Source organism: Doryrhamphus excisus, chromosome 21 (assembly GCF_030265055.1).
Source record: "Doryrhamphus excisus isolate RoL2022-K1 chromosome 21, RoL_Dexc_1.0, whole genome shotgun sequence".
NCBI classification, from domain to species: domain Eukaryota; kingdom Metazoa; phylum Chordata; class Actinopteri; order Syngnathiformes; family Syngnathidae; genus Doryrhamphus; species Doryrhamphus excisus.
In genome coordinates this window covers 8,727,146-8,746,239 of record NC_080486.1, presented here as the reverse complement: position 1 = coordinate 8,746,239, position 19,094 = coordinate 8,727,146, and the positions used below count along the sequence as shown (strand labels likewise).

Genomic DNA, 19,094 nt, shown 5'->3' with positions numbered 1-19,094 from the left:
TATAGGACTGTAGCGGAACAACAACCGCATACACGAGTTTGTCTGGAAAATCAAACTTCAACCCGACGAGGAGCCGTTTATTTACATACTTCTATGTTTTTTCTTCTGACATAAGGTGACAAGGCTATTAAAACATTACCGCTTCATGAATTGGCTTTCACACCTCATACCTCTTCTGATGGATGATAATATTTACGGGAAAGCCCATAAATATGTTTACGATCCTGAGTCATGGGCACGTTGTGACCCGGCATCCCGACGCCAATGACGTGTTGTGACAGTAATTAGCTTTATTCAGCGATATAATAACGCCACTGATAGTAGCTGCCGCTTCATTAGCATTCTGTTGGACGTGGGCTGTCAAAAGGGTTACAATCATAGCGAGCACGGCGTGGCGGCAAAGGTCAGTCTCAATAGCATCCACTCACACGGGGGCTGCAGCTGGGGAGTGCTGAGAGCAGCATGTTGAGGAGGAGGGTGAGTCAGGCTGTCATGCAGGGTACGAAGGGAGGGGGCTGGGGGGACATGGCGCTTTGGGTACCGAGGGAGCAGGGATCACAGAAGGAAGAGCTCATGGTAGGCGTCTTGGGGGACTTTGGGGGGATGCTGGGAAAAGCCTCCGTGTGAGCACCGGAATCATAGAAGACGAGAGTCGTGCTGCAGCACCTTTTGGACCGAGTTTATACCAGATGAGACAGGATGAGACGAGAGAGAGGGAGCCCGGGGTGTGGGGGGGTTTGGGGGGGGGGGGGGGGGTGGCATTGTTTACACTCTCGTTTTGTGTTAGAGTGAGATGAAGTCCTGCTGAGGTCAAGACAGCTTGGTCTCGCCTCCTGGTATCCACATTGGTATACCTGCAAGAGCTGTATCAAATAATACTCCATTCTACTTCAACAATGTTGTTATTATTGTGCTGGTATTACAACTGCCTTGACTTTCCTTATCATTAATAATAATAACTGGCGAGAGGAGCAGTCGCATTTTTTTTGACACTTTAAAATGATTTCTATAATGCAAAGTGGCAGTTGTTATTAATAAGTGGCAAGAAGAGAGCTATCATGAATTGGACTTTGTGGATTATTTCAGCACTTTCTATATATTCCCAGGTGGTGGATTTCATGAATAACTGGTGGGTGGAGCAATGGCATGAATTGCTTGATGTGTACACCGTACACACTGTGGATTTTGATTTGGTGGGTTATGTTTACATTTCGTACTTATTTTGATGATGCAATATGGCTTTTTAATAATAACTGGCAGGAGGAGGGATAGCATTTATTATATGACGCATCAATGTTATACATTTGTATGTGCTTACATGTGAGAAACCTGACTTTGTGGATTATTTCAACCCTGTCTGTTCATTTCTAGGATTCTAAAGTGGTGATTTTCATTAATAACTGGTGGGTGGAGCAATGGCATGAATTCCTTGCTGTGTATGACGTGATCGTCTTTGTTAGCAGACACACTGTGGGTTTTGATTTGGTGGGTTATGTTTACATTTTGTACTTATTTCGATGATGCAATATGGCTTTTTTAATAATAACTGGCAGGAGGAGGGATATCATTTATTATATGACGCATCAATGTTATACATTTGTATGTGCTTACATGTGAGAAACCTGACTTTGTGGATTATTTCAACCCTGTTAGTTCATTTCTAGAATTCTAAAGTGGTGATTTTCATGAATAACTGGTGGGTGGAGCAATGGCATGAATTCCTTGGTGTGTACACCGTGATCGTGTTTGTTAGCAGACACACTGTAGGTTATGATTTGGTGGGTTATGTTTACATTTTGTACTTATTTCGATGATGCAATATGGCTTTTTTAATAATAACTGGCAGGAGGAGGGATAGCATTTATTATATGACGCATCAATGTTATACATTTGTATGTGCTTACATGTGAGAAACCTGACTTTGTGGATTATTTCAACCCTGTTTGTTCATTTCTAGGATTCCAAAGTGATGATTTTCATTCATAACTGGCAGGTACAGCAACGGCATGAACATGAATTCTTTGATGTGCGCTGTACTTGTGCGTTAGCAGGTTTTGCGGATTATGTTGATGCTGTGTTTTTGTTTTTATTATGGAATATGTTTTTTAATAACAATAACTGGCAGGAGGATTCGATAGCATGAATTGTATGACATATGTCATTGCTTGTGTGTGAGAAATGTGACTTATTTTATGGGTTATTTCTACACTGTCGATTAATTTCTAGGATTCCAAAGTGGTGATTTTCATTCATAACTGGCGGGTGGAGCAACGGCATGAACATGAATTCTTTGATGTACGTTGTACTTGTGCGTTAGCAGGTTTTGCGGATTATGTTGATGCTGTGTGTTTGTTTTTATTATGGAAGATGTTTTTTAATAACAATAACTGGCAGGAGGATTCGATAGCATGAATTGTATGACACGTCATTACTCATGTGTGAACAATGTCACTTATTTTGCGGGATATTTCTACGCTGTCGATTAATTTCTAGGATTCCAAAGTGGTGATTTTCATTAATAACTGGCAGGTGGAGCAACGGCATGAACATGAATTCTTTGATTGTACAGTGTACTTGTGCGTTAGCAGGTTTTGCGGTTTATGTTGATGTTGTGTGTTTGTTTTTATTATGGAAGGTGTTTTTAATAACAATAACTGGCAGGAGGATTCGATAGCATTAATTGTATGACACGTGTGTGAGCAATGTCACTTATTTAGCGGGTTATTTCTACACTGTTGATTAATTTCTAGGATTCCAAAGTGGTGATTTTCATTTATAACTGGCAGGTGGAGCAACGACATGTACTGTACTTTATTACGGAATCAGCATTCTCATCGTCACGATATTGTGGTAATACTTCTCACCCCGCCTCTTGAAAAGAACAGCGATCCCATGACGATATCGTGTTCCAAAACAGAGGTTCACCTTTAGCGCTTGTATGTACAAGCAATATTAACCTCATGAAATATTAAAGCAGAGGAAGGAATAGTTTTATTTCAACTTTTCTGCCTGCTTGCCTCTGCTTTTTTTTTTTTTTTCCTGGTGGTGGGGCTTCATGTGTGGTTGCTACTGAAGTTTTCTGAACTGCTGATGTATTGGATTTTCGTCATCCCCAACAGGTCTGAGTGTTGAATAATTCAAGATGGTCTGCAGCCTCCGTGGAGGGTATTGTAAAAGAAAAAAATATATATCTGTATTTGGGGGGCTACAAAGTGGATAACAGGTGGCCTGGAGACAACATGTTTTGAAAGGAGAAACAAAAAAACTTTTTTTTTTTTAACTCAACCTTCAGTTCATTGGTCAAACCATGTTTTTCTTCTCAGGTTAAGCAAGGAAGAATAATTTACGTAGCCTTCCTTCTGATGCGACTAAATGAGTCCACTGTGGATAAAACACAGTCGGGGTTTTCACACGTTGCAAAAGGTGGCCGAAGGAGGAAAAAATTTCCACTAACTCCACTTTTGGCAATCATCCATTTTACAGCAATGAGTATTAATGATTTATACGCACTCAGCGGGGACATTCTAATATATGGCAGCACTCCTTTATTAACCCAATGAACCTGATCAGGGCTGTTTTCAAGGTAATTTCACATCCTTTGTCTTTATAAGGCCATATTTCCATAAGCCATATTGCTTTGGAATCTTCTTTTATCCACATTTCTGTTGGAGTTTTAGCAATAATTATATGACGCTTGAGCGAGGATATAGCGCCGGATTTGATTTTGTGGCTTATTTTGATACTTGTTAATTTCTGGTATGCAAATTGGTGGTTATCATTAATAACCGGCAGGAGGAATGCTTTCAATTATTCCAATGCATGTTCTTTTTCTTTAATTTGTTTCATCAGAGCTCCAATAGCAGCCTCTGTTAAGCCGGGTATTGCTTAAAAGGGGCTATGCATTTCCAAATGCTGTTAATAAAACCAGGAAGTAAAATATATAAGGAAGAAAAATTTGAATCATAATAATTTTGCGTCAAGTGGTTAGCGCGCAGACCTCACAGCTAGGAGATCAGGGTTCAATCCCACCCTCGGCCATCTTTGCATATTCTCCCCGTGCATGCATAGGTTTTCTCCGGGTACTCCGGTTTCCTCCCATATTCCAAAAACATGCTAATTAGCGACTTCAAATTGTCCATAGGTATGAATATGAGTGTGAATGGTTGTTTGTCTATATGTGCCCTGTGATTGGCTGGCGACCGGTCCAGTGTGAACCCCACCTTTAACCCGAAAACGGCTGGGATAGGCTCCCTCCCACATTCCAAAAACATGCTAGGTTAATTAGCGACTCCAAATTGTCCATAGGTATGAATGTGAGTGTGAATGGTTGTTTGTCTATATGTACCCTGTGATTGGCTGGCCACCAGTCCAGTGTGAACCCCACCTTAAACCCGAAGACGGCTGGGATAGGCTCCCTCCCACATTCCAAAAACATGCTAGGTTAATTTGCGACTCCAAATTGTCCATAGGTATGAATGTGAGTGTGAATGGTTGTTTGTCTATTTGTGCCCTGTGATTGGCTGGCAACCAGTCCAGGGTGTACCCCTCCTCTCTCGCCCGAAGACAGCTGGGATAGGCTCCAGCACCCCCGCGACCCTCGTGAGGAAAAGCGGTAGAAAATGAATGAATGAATAATAATTTTGCAAAATGGCACAAAAATCAAAATATATTTTTAATACAATATTTCAATTTATACATGCCAGTAAAACCACATCATTTCACTTTTCAACCCTTTATATTGAGTTATAACTATAAACCATATAAGGAAATCTGAACCTCTGTGATGTCACAAAGGAACAGTTTTACCACGCCTTCTGAAACGGAGCGTTTTGAGCCATCCCTCACTTTTTTGCTCGATTCCAAATACACAAATCTCATTATCGGAAACTTTTAGCATCATTAAACAAGAGAATACAATTCATTTATAGGTCAGAAAAGTGGAAAATTATTATAATAATATAGAATGCTCCATAAAAGTTTGTTGCAGAAAATAGATACATTACAACCCCCCCCCCGTAATGTACAATCTACATTAATGTATCCCATAAGACTCATTATATTTACTCCGAGGTAAATATCAGCATGTATTTCATATCCAAAACCGTTACCCAAGATCATAAAAATCAATTTCCAAAGTCTCCAAAATAAAAAAAAACCTCCCGGCTGTCACCCTTAAAGGTACATGAATGTACATTTTTATGTTCATAAGCTCCATGTTGCGATGCCAGTTGTTTTTTGTTTTTTTTTTTTCTTTTGGCAAAGCGCTGTGGGAACGACATAAACGAGTTAAGCAAATTTCTCAGCCTAACCTGATTACTCCGTGTAATCTGCTTTTATTTGTGTGAGAGTGCATGTAAACAAGTCCAAATTGCAGCTGTGCTCGAGTGACCTGGAGGAGGAGGCTTCTACCTACACACACACACACACACACACACACACACCTCGAGACATTCACCATCCAACGAAGGGGACCCTAATATGCTAAAAGGAAGGAGGCGGGGGGGAGCACGGCGGCGTTGGCCACCTCTCGCTGTAATTATATTCAGTCATAATGAATCACGGCCCCCCTAATCCTGAATCAGACTCCATTTTCCAGCATCGGCGGGAGGAGGAGGAGGAGAAGAAATGACCTACATGTGCTTGCTAAAGCTCTTATAGCACAGCTTTGACTTGTGCTTTCTTACTTTTTTGGCATGTACGCTCAAATCACACACACACACACACACACACACACACACACACACACACACACACACACACACACACACACACACACACACACACACACACACAGTGAGTGACTTTGAGCTGTGTTGAAAGTGAATGAGCGGTGCGCCATGCTTATTTCCATATCAGGTAGCAGCTTTAAAAGATTCATGGCCTTGTAATGTGGTCAAATCTTCTTCCCTTTTCCCGTTGGAATAGCAATGACTCCTCAACCTCTTTTTTTTTCTTTTTTTTTTTTTTTGCCGTTGCAGCCTAAACGGATGCACGGATGATCCTCTTTTTTTACTTTTTTCACGTATAGAAGTGATCTTTTAAAGCCGGCGGTAATGTCTGATCGGCAGCTTGTGTGCATTTCGCTTCAATTTAATTCAAGTGTAATGATCCGGCGAGATGGCAATTCATCACAAAACCAACATGCCTCCGTGCTTTTTAGTTCGAGTCTTGACTGATTTAGATTGTCGGAGCCCAGAGGTGCTTCATAATAGCGCTAATAATACTCATATATGCATAATAGCGCTATTGAAAGGGGGAATCAATTTTCACTCAATTTGCCCAAAGCGTTCTTACTGGGGTCTGCGAACAGCGCGGACCTCTGCCAAACGCCATAATTCCTCCCCCGTATTGTGATTTACACCATAATTATTATTTCATTTATTTTTTATTTCATCTATTTTTAATTTTATTAAAAAATATTTAATATATATAATATTTAATTTCATATTTAATTTTTTTCACCATGAAAACATACTATGACTTTAAGCATGCTAACACCTAGCAAAATAGTGGTAAGTGTCAGTTATAATACCAGGATGCTCATGTCAACATGCTAACAAGATAAGGTTAGCATGCTAAAACCTAGCATAATAGTGTGTACCTTTGAAAATGGCTAAAAACGCTACTATGCTAATGTTAATGCTAATGATGCTAATGTTAAAGACCTAGCATGATAGTGTTATGTGTTTATATACGTGTCTAGCAATGCTAACATGCTAACACCTAGCATGATAGCAGTAAGTGTCTGTACTGGGGTCTGCGAACAGCGAGGACCTCTGCCAAACGCCATAATTTCCCCCCCGTGTTATGATTTACACCATAATTATTATTTCATTTATTTTTTATTTCATCTACATATTTAATTTTTTTCACCATGAAAACATACTATGACTTTAAGCATGCTAACACTGAGCATGATAGTGGTAAGTGTCTGTTATAATACTAGGATGCACATGTCAACATGCTAACATGATAAGGTTAGCATGCTAAAACCTAGCATAATAGTGTGTACCTTTGGAAATCGCTAAAAACACTACAATGCTAATGTTAATGCTAATTATGCTAATATTAAAGACCTAGCATGATAGTGCTATGTGTTTATATACGTGTCTAGCAATGTTAACATGCTAACACCTAGCATGATAGCAGTAAGTGTCTGCTTAAGTTCATATTCATGGAAATCGGAAAAAATGCTTGTATGCTCATGTCAGCATGCTAACACCGAGCATAATAGTGTATGAAACCTATGAAAGTGGCTGAAATTCCACTATGCTAATGTTATCAGGGTAGCATTACTAACATGCTAATGTTAGAATGCTAATGGTAGTGCTAAGTGTTTATATAAAAACAGCACATTAGCATGCTAACACTGAGCATGATAGTGGTAAGTGTCTGTTATAATGCTAGGATGCTCATGTCAACATGCTAACGTGATAGGTTAGCATGCTAAAACCTAGCATAATAGTGTGTACCTTTGAAAATGGCTAAAAACGCTACTATGCTAATGTTATCATGGTAGCATTGCAAACATGCTAATGTTAGAATGCTAATGATAGTGTTTACATAAAAACAGCACATTGGCATGCTAACACTGAGCATGATAGTGGGAAGTGTCTGTTATAATGCTAGGATGCTCATGTCAACATGCTAACGTGATAGGTTAGCATGCTAAAACCTAGCATAATAGTGTGTACCTTTGAAAATGGCTAAAAATGCTACTATGCTAATGTTATCATGGTAGCATTGCTAACATGCTAATGTTAGAATGCTAATGATAGTGCTAAGTGTTTACATAAAAACAGCACATTGGCATGCTAACACTGAGCATAATAGTGGTAAGTGTAAGTGTCCACTCATGAAAATAGCAAAAACTGCCTGCATGTTAACAAATACTAATGTTAGCATGCTAACATGCTAGCATGATACCGGGAAGGCTAAAGTCCTCTGACCATTTTTTTGCGATGTTATATGCACAAATGCTGAAAATGGTCCTGTAACGCAATCTTATATAAATAAATAAATTATAAATAATACATATAATAATATAATAAATATAAATAAAAATCCTGGATCCAGACAGTGATTATCCCCAAAATGTAATCAGTTCTTTCATATCCCATTTCTAACATTGCTACATTTCTATACAATAATCACAATATTTTTGAAAAAAGTCACAAAAGTTATCTATGAATCTTTTTTAAGCATAATTCAAGAGTAAATACAGAGTAGTATTAGTTCCTGTTTGACTTTTATTTTGTATTTCTGTTTCCTGTGTTGGCACCATCTGCTGCAACTTTACCTTTCACTTGGAGCTGGCAATGCACCTGTTTCTCGTTTGTAATTAGTAGACTGTTTCAGTTGAGTCATTTCTTTCTACTCATTTCCGGATCATTATGGATTTGGGATGTTTGATATGCCGCCTGTGTCTGGATTTAGGAACATTTTCCTTGCTCCTCTTCCACGGTAAGCCTACTTTCTGTCTTCCCCAACCTTTTTTTTTTTAACCTTCTAGTGTTTTTGCTAGCCTTTTAGTTCCCTTCTTTTGTGGCGACCATCATATCTTCCAATACAGTTGTGACACAACAACAAACAGGAGTAACATTTCTGATGCTTTTTGTGTTGAAAACGCAGAAATTTGTCACTAAATTTATTAATTAATTTATAAATTAAATTTGTAAATTTATTTTTCCACTTTTGTGACAAGAATCATCTTCCAATAATACCTTTTGGGCGTAATCCTGTTGCTTATTTTTACACTTAGTTAAAAAAAAAAACGTGATAACTGAATTTCCATGAAATATGAATCCTTGTGAATGGAATATTTTTGTAGTTGTAGCATACAAAATCTGTTTACAACTGTCTAAATATGTTTTGTAAACATTATTAGAGCCCTCTAGACAGCGTCTAACATCCCTATAGTTGCCTTTAAGCTTATATTACCCAATCTGGTAGACATAATAAGTATAAATATACATTCGCGCGTTAGCACCTTGCTTTTACTTCCTTATCCAAATCATCACAACACCTTGTTTACTTTAGGCAAAATAATACTTACAATTACCTTAAATCAGTCACAATCATCTTCCAATAATATCTTTTGGGCGTATTCCTGTAGCTTATTTTTACACTTGTAAGATGTATACTAAAAAAAAACCTGATAACTGAATTTCCATGAAATATGAATCCTTGTGAATGGAATATTTTTGTAGTTGGAGCATAAAAAAAACGTCTAAATACATTTTGTAAACATTATTAGAGCCCTGTAGATGGGATCTAACACCCCTATAGTTGCCTTTATGCTTGTATTACCCAATCTGGTGGACATAATAAGTATAAATATACATTCGCGCGTTCGCACCTTGCTTTTTACTTCCTGATCCAAATCACCACCACGTCTGGATGTTTACTTTAGGCAAAATACTTACAATTAGCTTAAATCAGTCACAATCATCTTCCAATAATACCTTTTGGGCGTATTCCTGTAGCTTATTTTTACACTTGTAAGGTTAAAAAAAAACCTGATAACTGAATTTCCATGGAATATGATTCCGTGTGACTGGAATATTTTTGTAGTTGGAGCATAGAAAACCTGTTTGCAACCGTCTAAATACGTTTTGTAAACATTATTAGAGCCCTGTAGATGGGATCTAACACCCCTATAGTTGTCTTTATGCTTGTATTACCCAATCTGGTGGACATAAGTATAAATATACAATATACAGTTAGCACATTGCTTTGGCTACTGTCTCATCAATGGAGCATTACTGACACTAATACTACAAATCTTGTTTACTTTAGGCAAAATAATACTTGTAATTAGCCCAGCTAAACACAACAAAATACAGTCAATCATGACCAAATGTTTATCCGTAGAGTAGGAAAAAGCTACATTGACGTTCCTTGCTCCTGCAGTTTTCCATAGTGCGTGAAGAATGTGTGCTGGTGCAGTGTTTGGACTCCAATGGAAAAGGGCATGTCTCCATAGTACCGTGAGTAAATATTGTCATCACCACGGGGAAAGCATCCGTTCGTTTAAGCAGGGACTCTCCAGACGACGTGAGGACCTGACCATGTACAGTCATGTGATCACAAGTAAAAGTGTTTACCAATGTTTGGAGGCTTGACATTTATCCAAAGTGGCCTTTAGTAAAAGTCATAGGCGAGGCGTGAAGAGGTTTTTTGATGAGGGTCCGCCATGTTTCTGGCTCCTGTGGGCCAGTGAGACAGACGCTGGTGTTTAATAGAGCAATATATCTGTCCCATCACCTCCTGGTCCAATCACACTGGAAATGAGCTGAGGCTTAAATGGAAGATGCAGGCCGCCGTTCAGGCAATTCAAAGTGCATGTAGAAGACGGATATTGGACCTGGAGACGCCTGAATCAAGGCGTCCTATTATTTTATTTTTCTGCATTTCTTACCTATAAATGTTGTATTCTCATGTTAAACGATGCCAAAGTTTCAAATAATGAGTTTTAAGCATTCGGAAGTGAGGCGTGAAAAAAGTTTGGGATGGCTCAGAACGCTTGGTTTCAGTTGGTTTTTCTAACACTGGCTCCCTGTGACCTCACAAGGAGCCGGGCTTCCTTACATGGGCAAATGCATACATCTACATTTTAATGATAACGGTGAATTGTCGATAAATATGCAACATATTGCAATTCTTGAAGCGAGCTGTGCAGTATTTATTTACATTATTTACTATTTATTTTATTTATATTTATTTATAAAATTATATTTTTATCCAATAGTTAGTCAAGGCGACTTATTATACTTTTTCCACATTTCTGACCTATAAATGTTGTTAGAATGTTGTATTCTTGTGTTAAACGATTCCAAAGTTTCAAATAATGAGTTTTAAATATTTGGAAGTGAGGCGTTAAAAAAAGTTTGGGATGGCTCGGAACGCTCGGTTTCAGTTATTTTTTCTAACACTGGCTCCCTGTGACCTCACAAGCAGCCGGGCTTCCTTATATGGGCAAATGCATACATCTACATTTTAATGATAACGGTGAAATAAGTCGATAAATATGCAACATATTGTAATTCTTGAAGCTAGCTGTGCAGTATTTATTTACTATTAATTTTATTTTATTTATAAATTATATATATATATATATATATATATATATATATATATATATATATATATATATATATAATTTTTTTTTTTTTAATTATGCCTTTTAAGACCTTCAGCCGGCATGGAACTATCCATTACTTTTTGTATCCGTCATGTGTGATGACGGGTGATTGATATCCTTGTATGAAGGCCCATTCGTTGCTGCTTGCGGCTTTAAGCAAACATACTCTCAACTTCCACACAAGTGCCCCAGCATGTGTTGTAGGCCAGATACACTCTGAAGCTCTGCTTCACTTTGTTTACGGTTGTTAGCTATGCTTCCTACGACATCTTTCTACGAGGCAAGCTCAGGCAGAAGTGGTTGGAGTTGGTGGAATTGCTGGAATAGGTGCAGATTCTGGAAAATGTGCGGGTTATTGTGTGTAGCGGATCTATAGTAGTCCACAACTCTCATAATAGGTTGCCTTTAACAATCAATTAAGAAATATATAATCATCCTTAATCAATACATATGTCTTTTAGAATCTTAAAGGACAAATCAAGCCTTTTTGTGTGAGGGTGAGGAAAAAACAATTATGATAATGCAGCTATTAAGCATATTTTCCTGACTTAAAACAAAAAAAACAAGCCGATGAATATGGTTCAAAAGAAATGAGCATGTAATATTCAAGCCTTGGGGCGTTTGCTGCATAGCGCCAGCATCCCGACACGCTGCTTGGTTAGCATCACCACTTTTAGAGCAGGCTGTCCCTGTTTAAGACGATTTAACATTTGGATGCTCTCATGTTGGACAACCAAAAACATAAAGCAGTATTTAACTTGCAGTTACTGTGGTGAGCTCACGGGAGCAATGGCTGGAATTGGAGTTTTATATGTAATACAGAACAGAGAATGTGTGTAAAATATATTTGTCTAGTTATCCAATTATGGCTATTTTTGCCTTTTGATTGGGTAAGATTTTTCTGCAGGTAGTTATGATGGAGGACTATGAAGTCTGCCTAGCAACAACTGACTCATTCAGGGGAAAAATTGTGCTTTTCTTCATTACTTATTTCATACAAAAAATTGCTTACTTGTTCTAGTCAGCAAGTCTGGTGCTTGTGTGTCTCACCGAACATTGCAGGAGCATTACTGACACCTAGTGACCAGTGCAGAATACTACATAATATCAGTGTCTTTGAATGCACCTTTTTTTCCAAAGTGAAATGTGTGTTTTTTGTTCTACTTCCCTTTTAGTTGGGAGCTGATATTTTCCTGAATCTTACTATGTTCTACTGCTGGTTACTGAAGAACGGAAAAGTTTTTTTTCGAGTAATAATAGGCTGTATACAACTATTGATGTAACTACGGAACATTACAGTAGCATTACTTAGACATCTAGTGACCAGTGCAGAATACTACATATCAGTGTCTTTGAATGCATCTTTTTTCAAAGTGAAATGTATCTTTTATGTTTTACTCCCCTTTTAGTTGGGAGCTGATATTTTCCTGAATCTTGCTATGTTCTACCAAGAACGGAAAAGTTTTTTTTGGAGTAATAATAGGCTGTATGCATCTAGTGACGTAACTACCGAACATTACAGTAGCATTACTGATACTTGTAGAATACTACATAATATCAGTGTCTTTTAATGCACCTTTTTTCAAAGTGAAATGTATCTTTTTTTTTTTGTTTTACTTCCCTTTCTAGTTGGGAGCTGATATTTTCCTGAATCTTATGTTCTACTGCTGGTTACTAAAGAATGGAAAAGTTTTTTTTGGAGTAACTATAATGCAGTGACATTTTGAATTATGAATGAATTACATGTGATTTGGGCTGTTCCAAATACCGCTTATCCTAGAATACTGTTTCCTACCTAAATAGCCGGTTGACCACCTGCTTTTTTTTCCCCCCCACATAAAGACGCCACTGGCCAAGCATGTCACAGCTCATCACCATTTACACTCCACACCATTTCCCACGTTTGTTTGCGTGCCAGCAAATGAAAAATGTGATTAAAATGACTTTGGCTGTGCAAGCTTGTGAGAGGAAATTCATAAAGAGTCTTTGAATATAAATGAATGGAGACACCAAAGGGCTTTTTTTTTTTTTTTTTTTTTTTTTTTTACATGACTGTATCTGGCCCGACCGTATGCATGAACCAGCTCCCGGCGAGCGCTCTTGTTTTATTTGATGTACTTTCATTGATTGACTGCCATGTAAAGTGGATCCGAACCTCCACGGCAAATAAAACAGTGGCAAATGACCCTTGAAAGTATTTACCCAGCTGCATTAGCGTCAGCAGTTAATTATCATGAAAGCCTCTTGCAGGCTAACGCTAGGTTAGTGTGCGTCGAAGCCACGTCTTGTCGACGACACTCGATCATAGCGTGATACTGCTTTACCATCTCTCGGGGCGGCGTGGCTCAGGTGGCTGGCGAGTCGTAGGAAGATTCCACACGGCTAATCTCCCAACCTTCCTCCCCTCAGGCTACATCCTGAGAGTGTCCTCCAGCAAGATGCGGAGCACCTGGGCACCTTACACGCCAACCCCCATCATCACTGTCTCAGTATTCCGATGTGGAAGGGGAAAAAAAATGTGGATCGTCAAGTTACTCTTTGCTGCATACATCTACATTTTAATAACGGTGGATTGTCGATAAATATGCAACATATTGCAATTCTTGAAGCAAGCTGTGCAGTATTTATTTGCATTATTTACTATTATTTATTTTATTTTATTTTTTTTAAATGATGCCTTTTAACACCTTCAGCCGGCGTGGAACTATCCATTACTTTTTGGCTATGTATCTGTCATGTGTGATGACGGTAATTGATATCCTTGTATGGAGGCCCATTTGTTGCTGCTTGCGGCTTTAAGCAAACATACAAACATACTTTCTGATCTATAAATGTTGTTAAAATGTTGTATTCTCATGTTAAACGATGCCAAAGTTTCAAATAATGAGTTTTAAGCATTTGGAAGTGAGGCGTGAAAAAAGTTTGGGATGGCTCGGAACGCTCCGTTTCAGAGTTTTTTTTTTTTTTTTTTAACACTGGCTCCCTGTGACCTCACAAGGAGCCGGGCTTCCTTTATATGGGAAAATGCATACATCTACATTTTAATAACGGTGGATTGTCGATAAATATGCAACATATTGCAATTCTTGAAGCAAGCTGTGCAGTATTTATTTACATTATTTACTATATTTTTATTTTATTTATATTATTTATAAATTATATTTTATTTTATTTTTTTTTAATGATTCCTTTTAACACCTTCAGCCGGCATGGAACTATCCATTACTTTTTGGCTATGTATCTGTCATGTGTGATGACGGTAATTGATATCCTTGTATGGAGGCCCATTCGTTGCTGCTTGCGGCTTTAAGCAAACATACTCTCAACTTCCAGACAAGTCCCCCAGCATGTGTTGTAGGCCAGATACACTCTGAAGCTCTGCTTCACTCTGTTTACGGTTGTTAGCTATGCTTCCCAGGACATCTTTCTACGAGGCAAGCTCAGGCAGAAGTGGTTGGAGTTGGTGATTCCCAGCAAGAGAAAAATATTTTCATCTTTCAGCGGCATCCAGATGTTTTCTTCCACAAATTTAGAAAGTGGGATTACTTTTTGGCTATGTATCTGTCATGTGTGATGACGGTGATTGATATCCATGTATGGAGGCCTATTCGTTGCTGCTTGCGGCTTTAAGCAAAATCCACAAAGGATAAATATCCACCATATATAGCTCAAATTCCGTAAAGGGTGTTCGGAAAATAATAACATCAGAGTCCTCAACGTATATATATGACTCTGTGTGGTTAATTATTTCACAATTTATTATATTTGTCTACTTAGCAGGAACCTGAAAAAGTACTAAAGCGTTCAGTTTTAGTGTAGCTTTGGGGTGTGAATCTGAAAAAAAGTTGTGGTTCCAAGGAGCATTAGGTTGATAGTTTGTTTAGAGTGATGGTGCAAAACCTATTGAAGTTTCTATTCCACTGCTTAAAGGGTTGGAGTATAGTATCAATTTTAATGTGAATACAAAAAGCTATATATTAAATTTTGGACATGATCTAGTGGACTCTAGTTTTCGACTATTACACTCTCGGTTATGGCCAAACATTGTCCCTAACAAACTCATCTGTTTGTGTAATCCAACTGGCTCAGCCATCTCTCCTTGTGCCCAGACACCAGCCAGTGTCTGTACAGTGAGATTAGAGAGCGCTAGCCGTTGAGCTAAAAGCTTGGAAAATAGAACCGCCGCCTCCAATCGCCTCCAGCTCGCCTCCAGCTCGCCTTGTGTTCCACGCAGGCTCAGACCAAGGCCAGCAAAACGTACTCTCAACTCCCACACAAGTCCCCCAGTTCAGTGGTTGACTGTGTAGTTATTGCCTCACTAACACAGTTACACCACAACTGTTTTGTTGAGCACGGCTATAAAATAACCGAAATAAAATGAATTAAATTTTTTACATAGCCTGTGGAATGGATAAATAACAAAAACCGAGGTACTACTGTGTTGACTTCACTTCTTTAGCAGGATTACAAAAAGACGAACATAATCCCTGCAGAAGATTGCACAGGGTTATACGAAGTAAGGAAGACGTAAGAGTCACTTTTAGTCTGGATATGATTTGTTGATTCAGATAAAATTGCAAATCCAAGGAGCTCTCATCACATTTTGCAGATGGTTTAGTTTGTTTGTTGAACACGATTAACCAAAAACTGCTATATGAACTTGAATCCGGAAAACGATGCGGATCAACGAAGCATTTAATCAAATTCCGGAGAGGGTCCGGTATATTTAGCTTGCTTCTTGTCGTGGTTTGTATAGCATGTTGACACATGTGAAGTGGGTACAGGAGCGGTTTGTTGCTGATCTCGATCAGGATTGTTTGACTTTGAGGGAGATTTGTGTTACACACTACATACTGCATGTTTCACAACTTGGTAATGGTTTTATTTCATTTGAATATGCATCAGATTACAATTGAATGCATCACATAATCAGTTCACAGTTCCACATGTCCAAAAGGAGTAGGAAGAAGCAAAGCTTATTAAATCCTACCCCTCCATCTGGTACTTTTACAATCAGTACATTTGTTCACTTCCTGCTTTCCTAATATAGTTTAAGTTTTAGTTAGCATGCTAAGGATGCGAATAGAACGTTTTGTGGTAAAAATACATTTGACTCGCACAGTGTATTAATTAAGACAATATCATACACTAACTGAGAAAAAATTATGCCGAACATTTTTGATGTTGACGGATAAACATGCTAACCGGGACGGACATTAACCAAGGTTCCAGTGTATATGTGCTTTATTAAATAATAAATAAATGCATTTAAAAATAACGTTTGTTAAAATAACGTTAATGTTTATTGGTAAATGTCTGAGAGGTTGAGAATGTGTTTTTAGTATTTTTTTGTACACATTCAATACAAATATCCTCAACGTTTTAGAATCATTGGACCGATGGTCAATGGTAATGGTTTTATTTCATTTGAACATGCATCAGATTACAAGTGAATGCATCACATAATCAGTTCACAGTTCCACATGTCCAAAAGGAGTAGGAAGAAGCAAAGCTTATTAAATCCTACCCCTCCATCTGGTACTTTTACAATCAGTAACTGTTACATTTGTTCACTTCCTGCTTTCCTAATATAGTTTAAGTTTGTTTTTTGAGTTTTTTTTGTCACGTACCGAAGTACGAGGTGATATGACCATACAATGACAATGGGTACCATAGTAACCGTCAATATTGTACAATTAAAATAATTACATTTAATTTGGTAGTACAGTCATCCCTCACAACATCATATTTTGACTAACACGGGAGGGTCAAATCATACAAAATGGCTGAATAAATGAAAATATACATGTGGCATTCAGAAGACCTGATATGTAGTGTGGCAGTTGTTTAGCTCTAGCGTCTTTGGTTAGCATAGTGGCAAATACTGCCGTGAGTTGTGGCTGACAGTAGCTCCGTTTGAATCCTTGTTAATAAAACCATTGAAGTTCAGTATACTTAACTTTGGTCAGTAGGTGTCGGTAAAGTTACGTTGATGCGACCATAGCCACCTCAGGAAGTACGCTGTCAAGAAGCAAAGTTTATTGAATCCTACATCTCCATCTGGTACTGTTACATTTGTTCACTTCCTGCTTTCCTAATATAGTTCAAGTTGTTTTTTTTTTGTCACATACCAAAGTACGAGGTGATATGACCATCCAATGACATAATGGGTACCATAGTAAGTGTCAATATAGTGATATGTATAGCACATCATGACTGGTTCAAGACTCTTCATCCTTGTATTTAGCAAACATCAACTGCTTGTATTGTTTCTTGAATTGGCTCATCGTTGTGCATTGTTTGAGGGTCTTACTCAATCCATTCCATAGTTTGATTCCACATACTGAAATTAAAACTAAAACCACCCAAACATTTATAGGTTTTCATATTTTAATGAGGATAGCATGCAAACAATGACATGCTATGGCTTTTTAACGTAGTCCCAAATGTAGTTCTTCCCTGAGATCATAGCTAATTGGTTATTTTTAGCCTTATGCATTATTTTAGCTGTTTGAAGATGAACTATATCAGCAAGTTTTAAGTATTTGTGATTTTTAGAAATAAGGAGTTAGTATGTTCTCTGTAGGCGAACATACCAAACCGACAGCGTCGGTTCCAAACCGACCATGACACAAGTTGGAAGGAAACATCTTCTGTAGGCAGCTCATTTTTGAAAAGCAAAACATCTTTTTTCCCCAGCTCTTCATCCCTCTTGAATAGAGGGATGCACTCCACAAGCCAGAGATGGAACAAACACAAATTCTTGAACCTATGACAGAAGCTGCACTTTACATCTCAAGGACATAACGCAAAGCCTGGTGAAATGCCAAAGAAAAACACGTGGATGACGGCAATTTTTTTTTTTTTTTTGACACTTTCAACCAACACTGCTGTGATCCGTCGGGATTACAGAGATCTCCAACAAGCAGAAGTAGTTCAAACAATGAAAAACCTTATTAAACAGCAACACAAGCGAGCCTATGGGAGGGACGGGCAGACTTTTTGACGTGTACACAATCCTTTTCTTCCAGTAGTGAATATATTTAGTCCGAGTCAGGAAAGACTTAGAGAATCACTCTCCTGACTCCCATTCTTCAGTGGATGTGTGGAGCCAAATCCAATAAGAACGGCAGATCGTCGCCCAAATCCCGCTCTGAATCATCCCCATAGTCTTTGCATAGCCTTAGCCCCCTTGGCATCATTTAACACTGTCACACCATGAACTCATCTCCTCCATTCAAAATAAATAGGCTGGCTTCCAAGAATATCTTTTCTTTCTCTCTAACTCCAGTCTGGCTGTGTCAAAGCAGAGAAAATGGAATGAAATTTAGTCTGAATGAGGGGAACATCATTTTGTCTGGAATCGCATACTTTGTATTATGCGGCAGCCGCAAGCACTTTATGAAGTTATCGACCGTATTTGGCTTTAAAATGGACTTTCACTTGAATAATAGCATTTTTTGAAAGCTAGTACAATTAAAATAACGATTACATTTAATTTTGGGAGTACAGTCATCCCTCACGATATCATGGTTTGACCAACGGGGGAGGGTCAAATCATACAAAATGGCTGAATTAATGAAAATATACATGTGGCAGTTGTTTAGCTGTAGCGTCTTTGGTTAGCATAGCGGCGAATACGGCCGTGAGTTGTGGCTGACAGCAGCTTTTTAAACCATTGAAGTTCAGCATCCTTAACTTTGGTCAGTAGGTGTCGGTAAGGTTACGTTGATGCGACCCTAACCACCTCGGGAAGTACGCTGTCAACGCTAACATGCGACGCAATGCTACAAGTTAATCATGTTTGACCAACGGGGGAGGGTCAAATCATACAAAATGGCTGAATGAATGAAAATATACATATGGCATTCAGAAAACCTTGTTTAGCTCTAGCGTCCTTGGTTAGCATAGCGGCTAAAACGACCGTGAGTCATGGCTGACAGCAGCTTTT

At 38.4% G+C, this 19,094-nt stretch overlaps 1 protein-coding gene across 2 annotated transcripts in view; it reads left to right on the top strand.

Moving 5' to 3' along the window:
- Positions 1-19,094, top strand: part of LOC131108714 (cadherin-7-like) — a 132,678-nt gene that overhangs the window by 21,801 nt on the left and 91,783 nt on the right. Inside the window, exons 1-2 of one of the 2 annotated variants that reach the window (XM_058059943.1) lie at positions 8,373-8,463; positions 9,913-9,989. The exons of the other annotated variant lie outside the window; for it this stretch is intronic. Of the exons in view, the coding sequence (XP_057915926.1) occupies positions 9,933-9,989 (57 nt within the window). The 5' untranslated portion in view covers positions 8,373-8,463; positions 9,913-9,932. Of the gene's footprint in view, positions 1-8,372; positions 8,464-9,912; positions 9,990-19,094 lie in introns of those variants that run through there. 2 annotated transcript variants of the gene reach the window in all.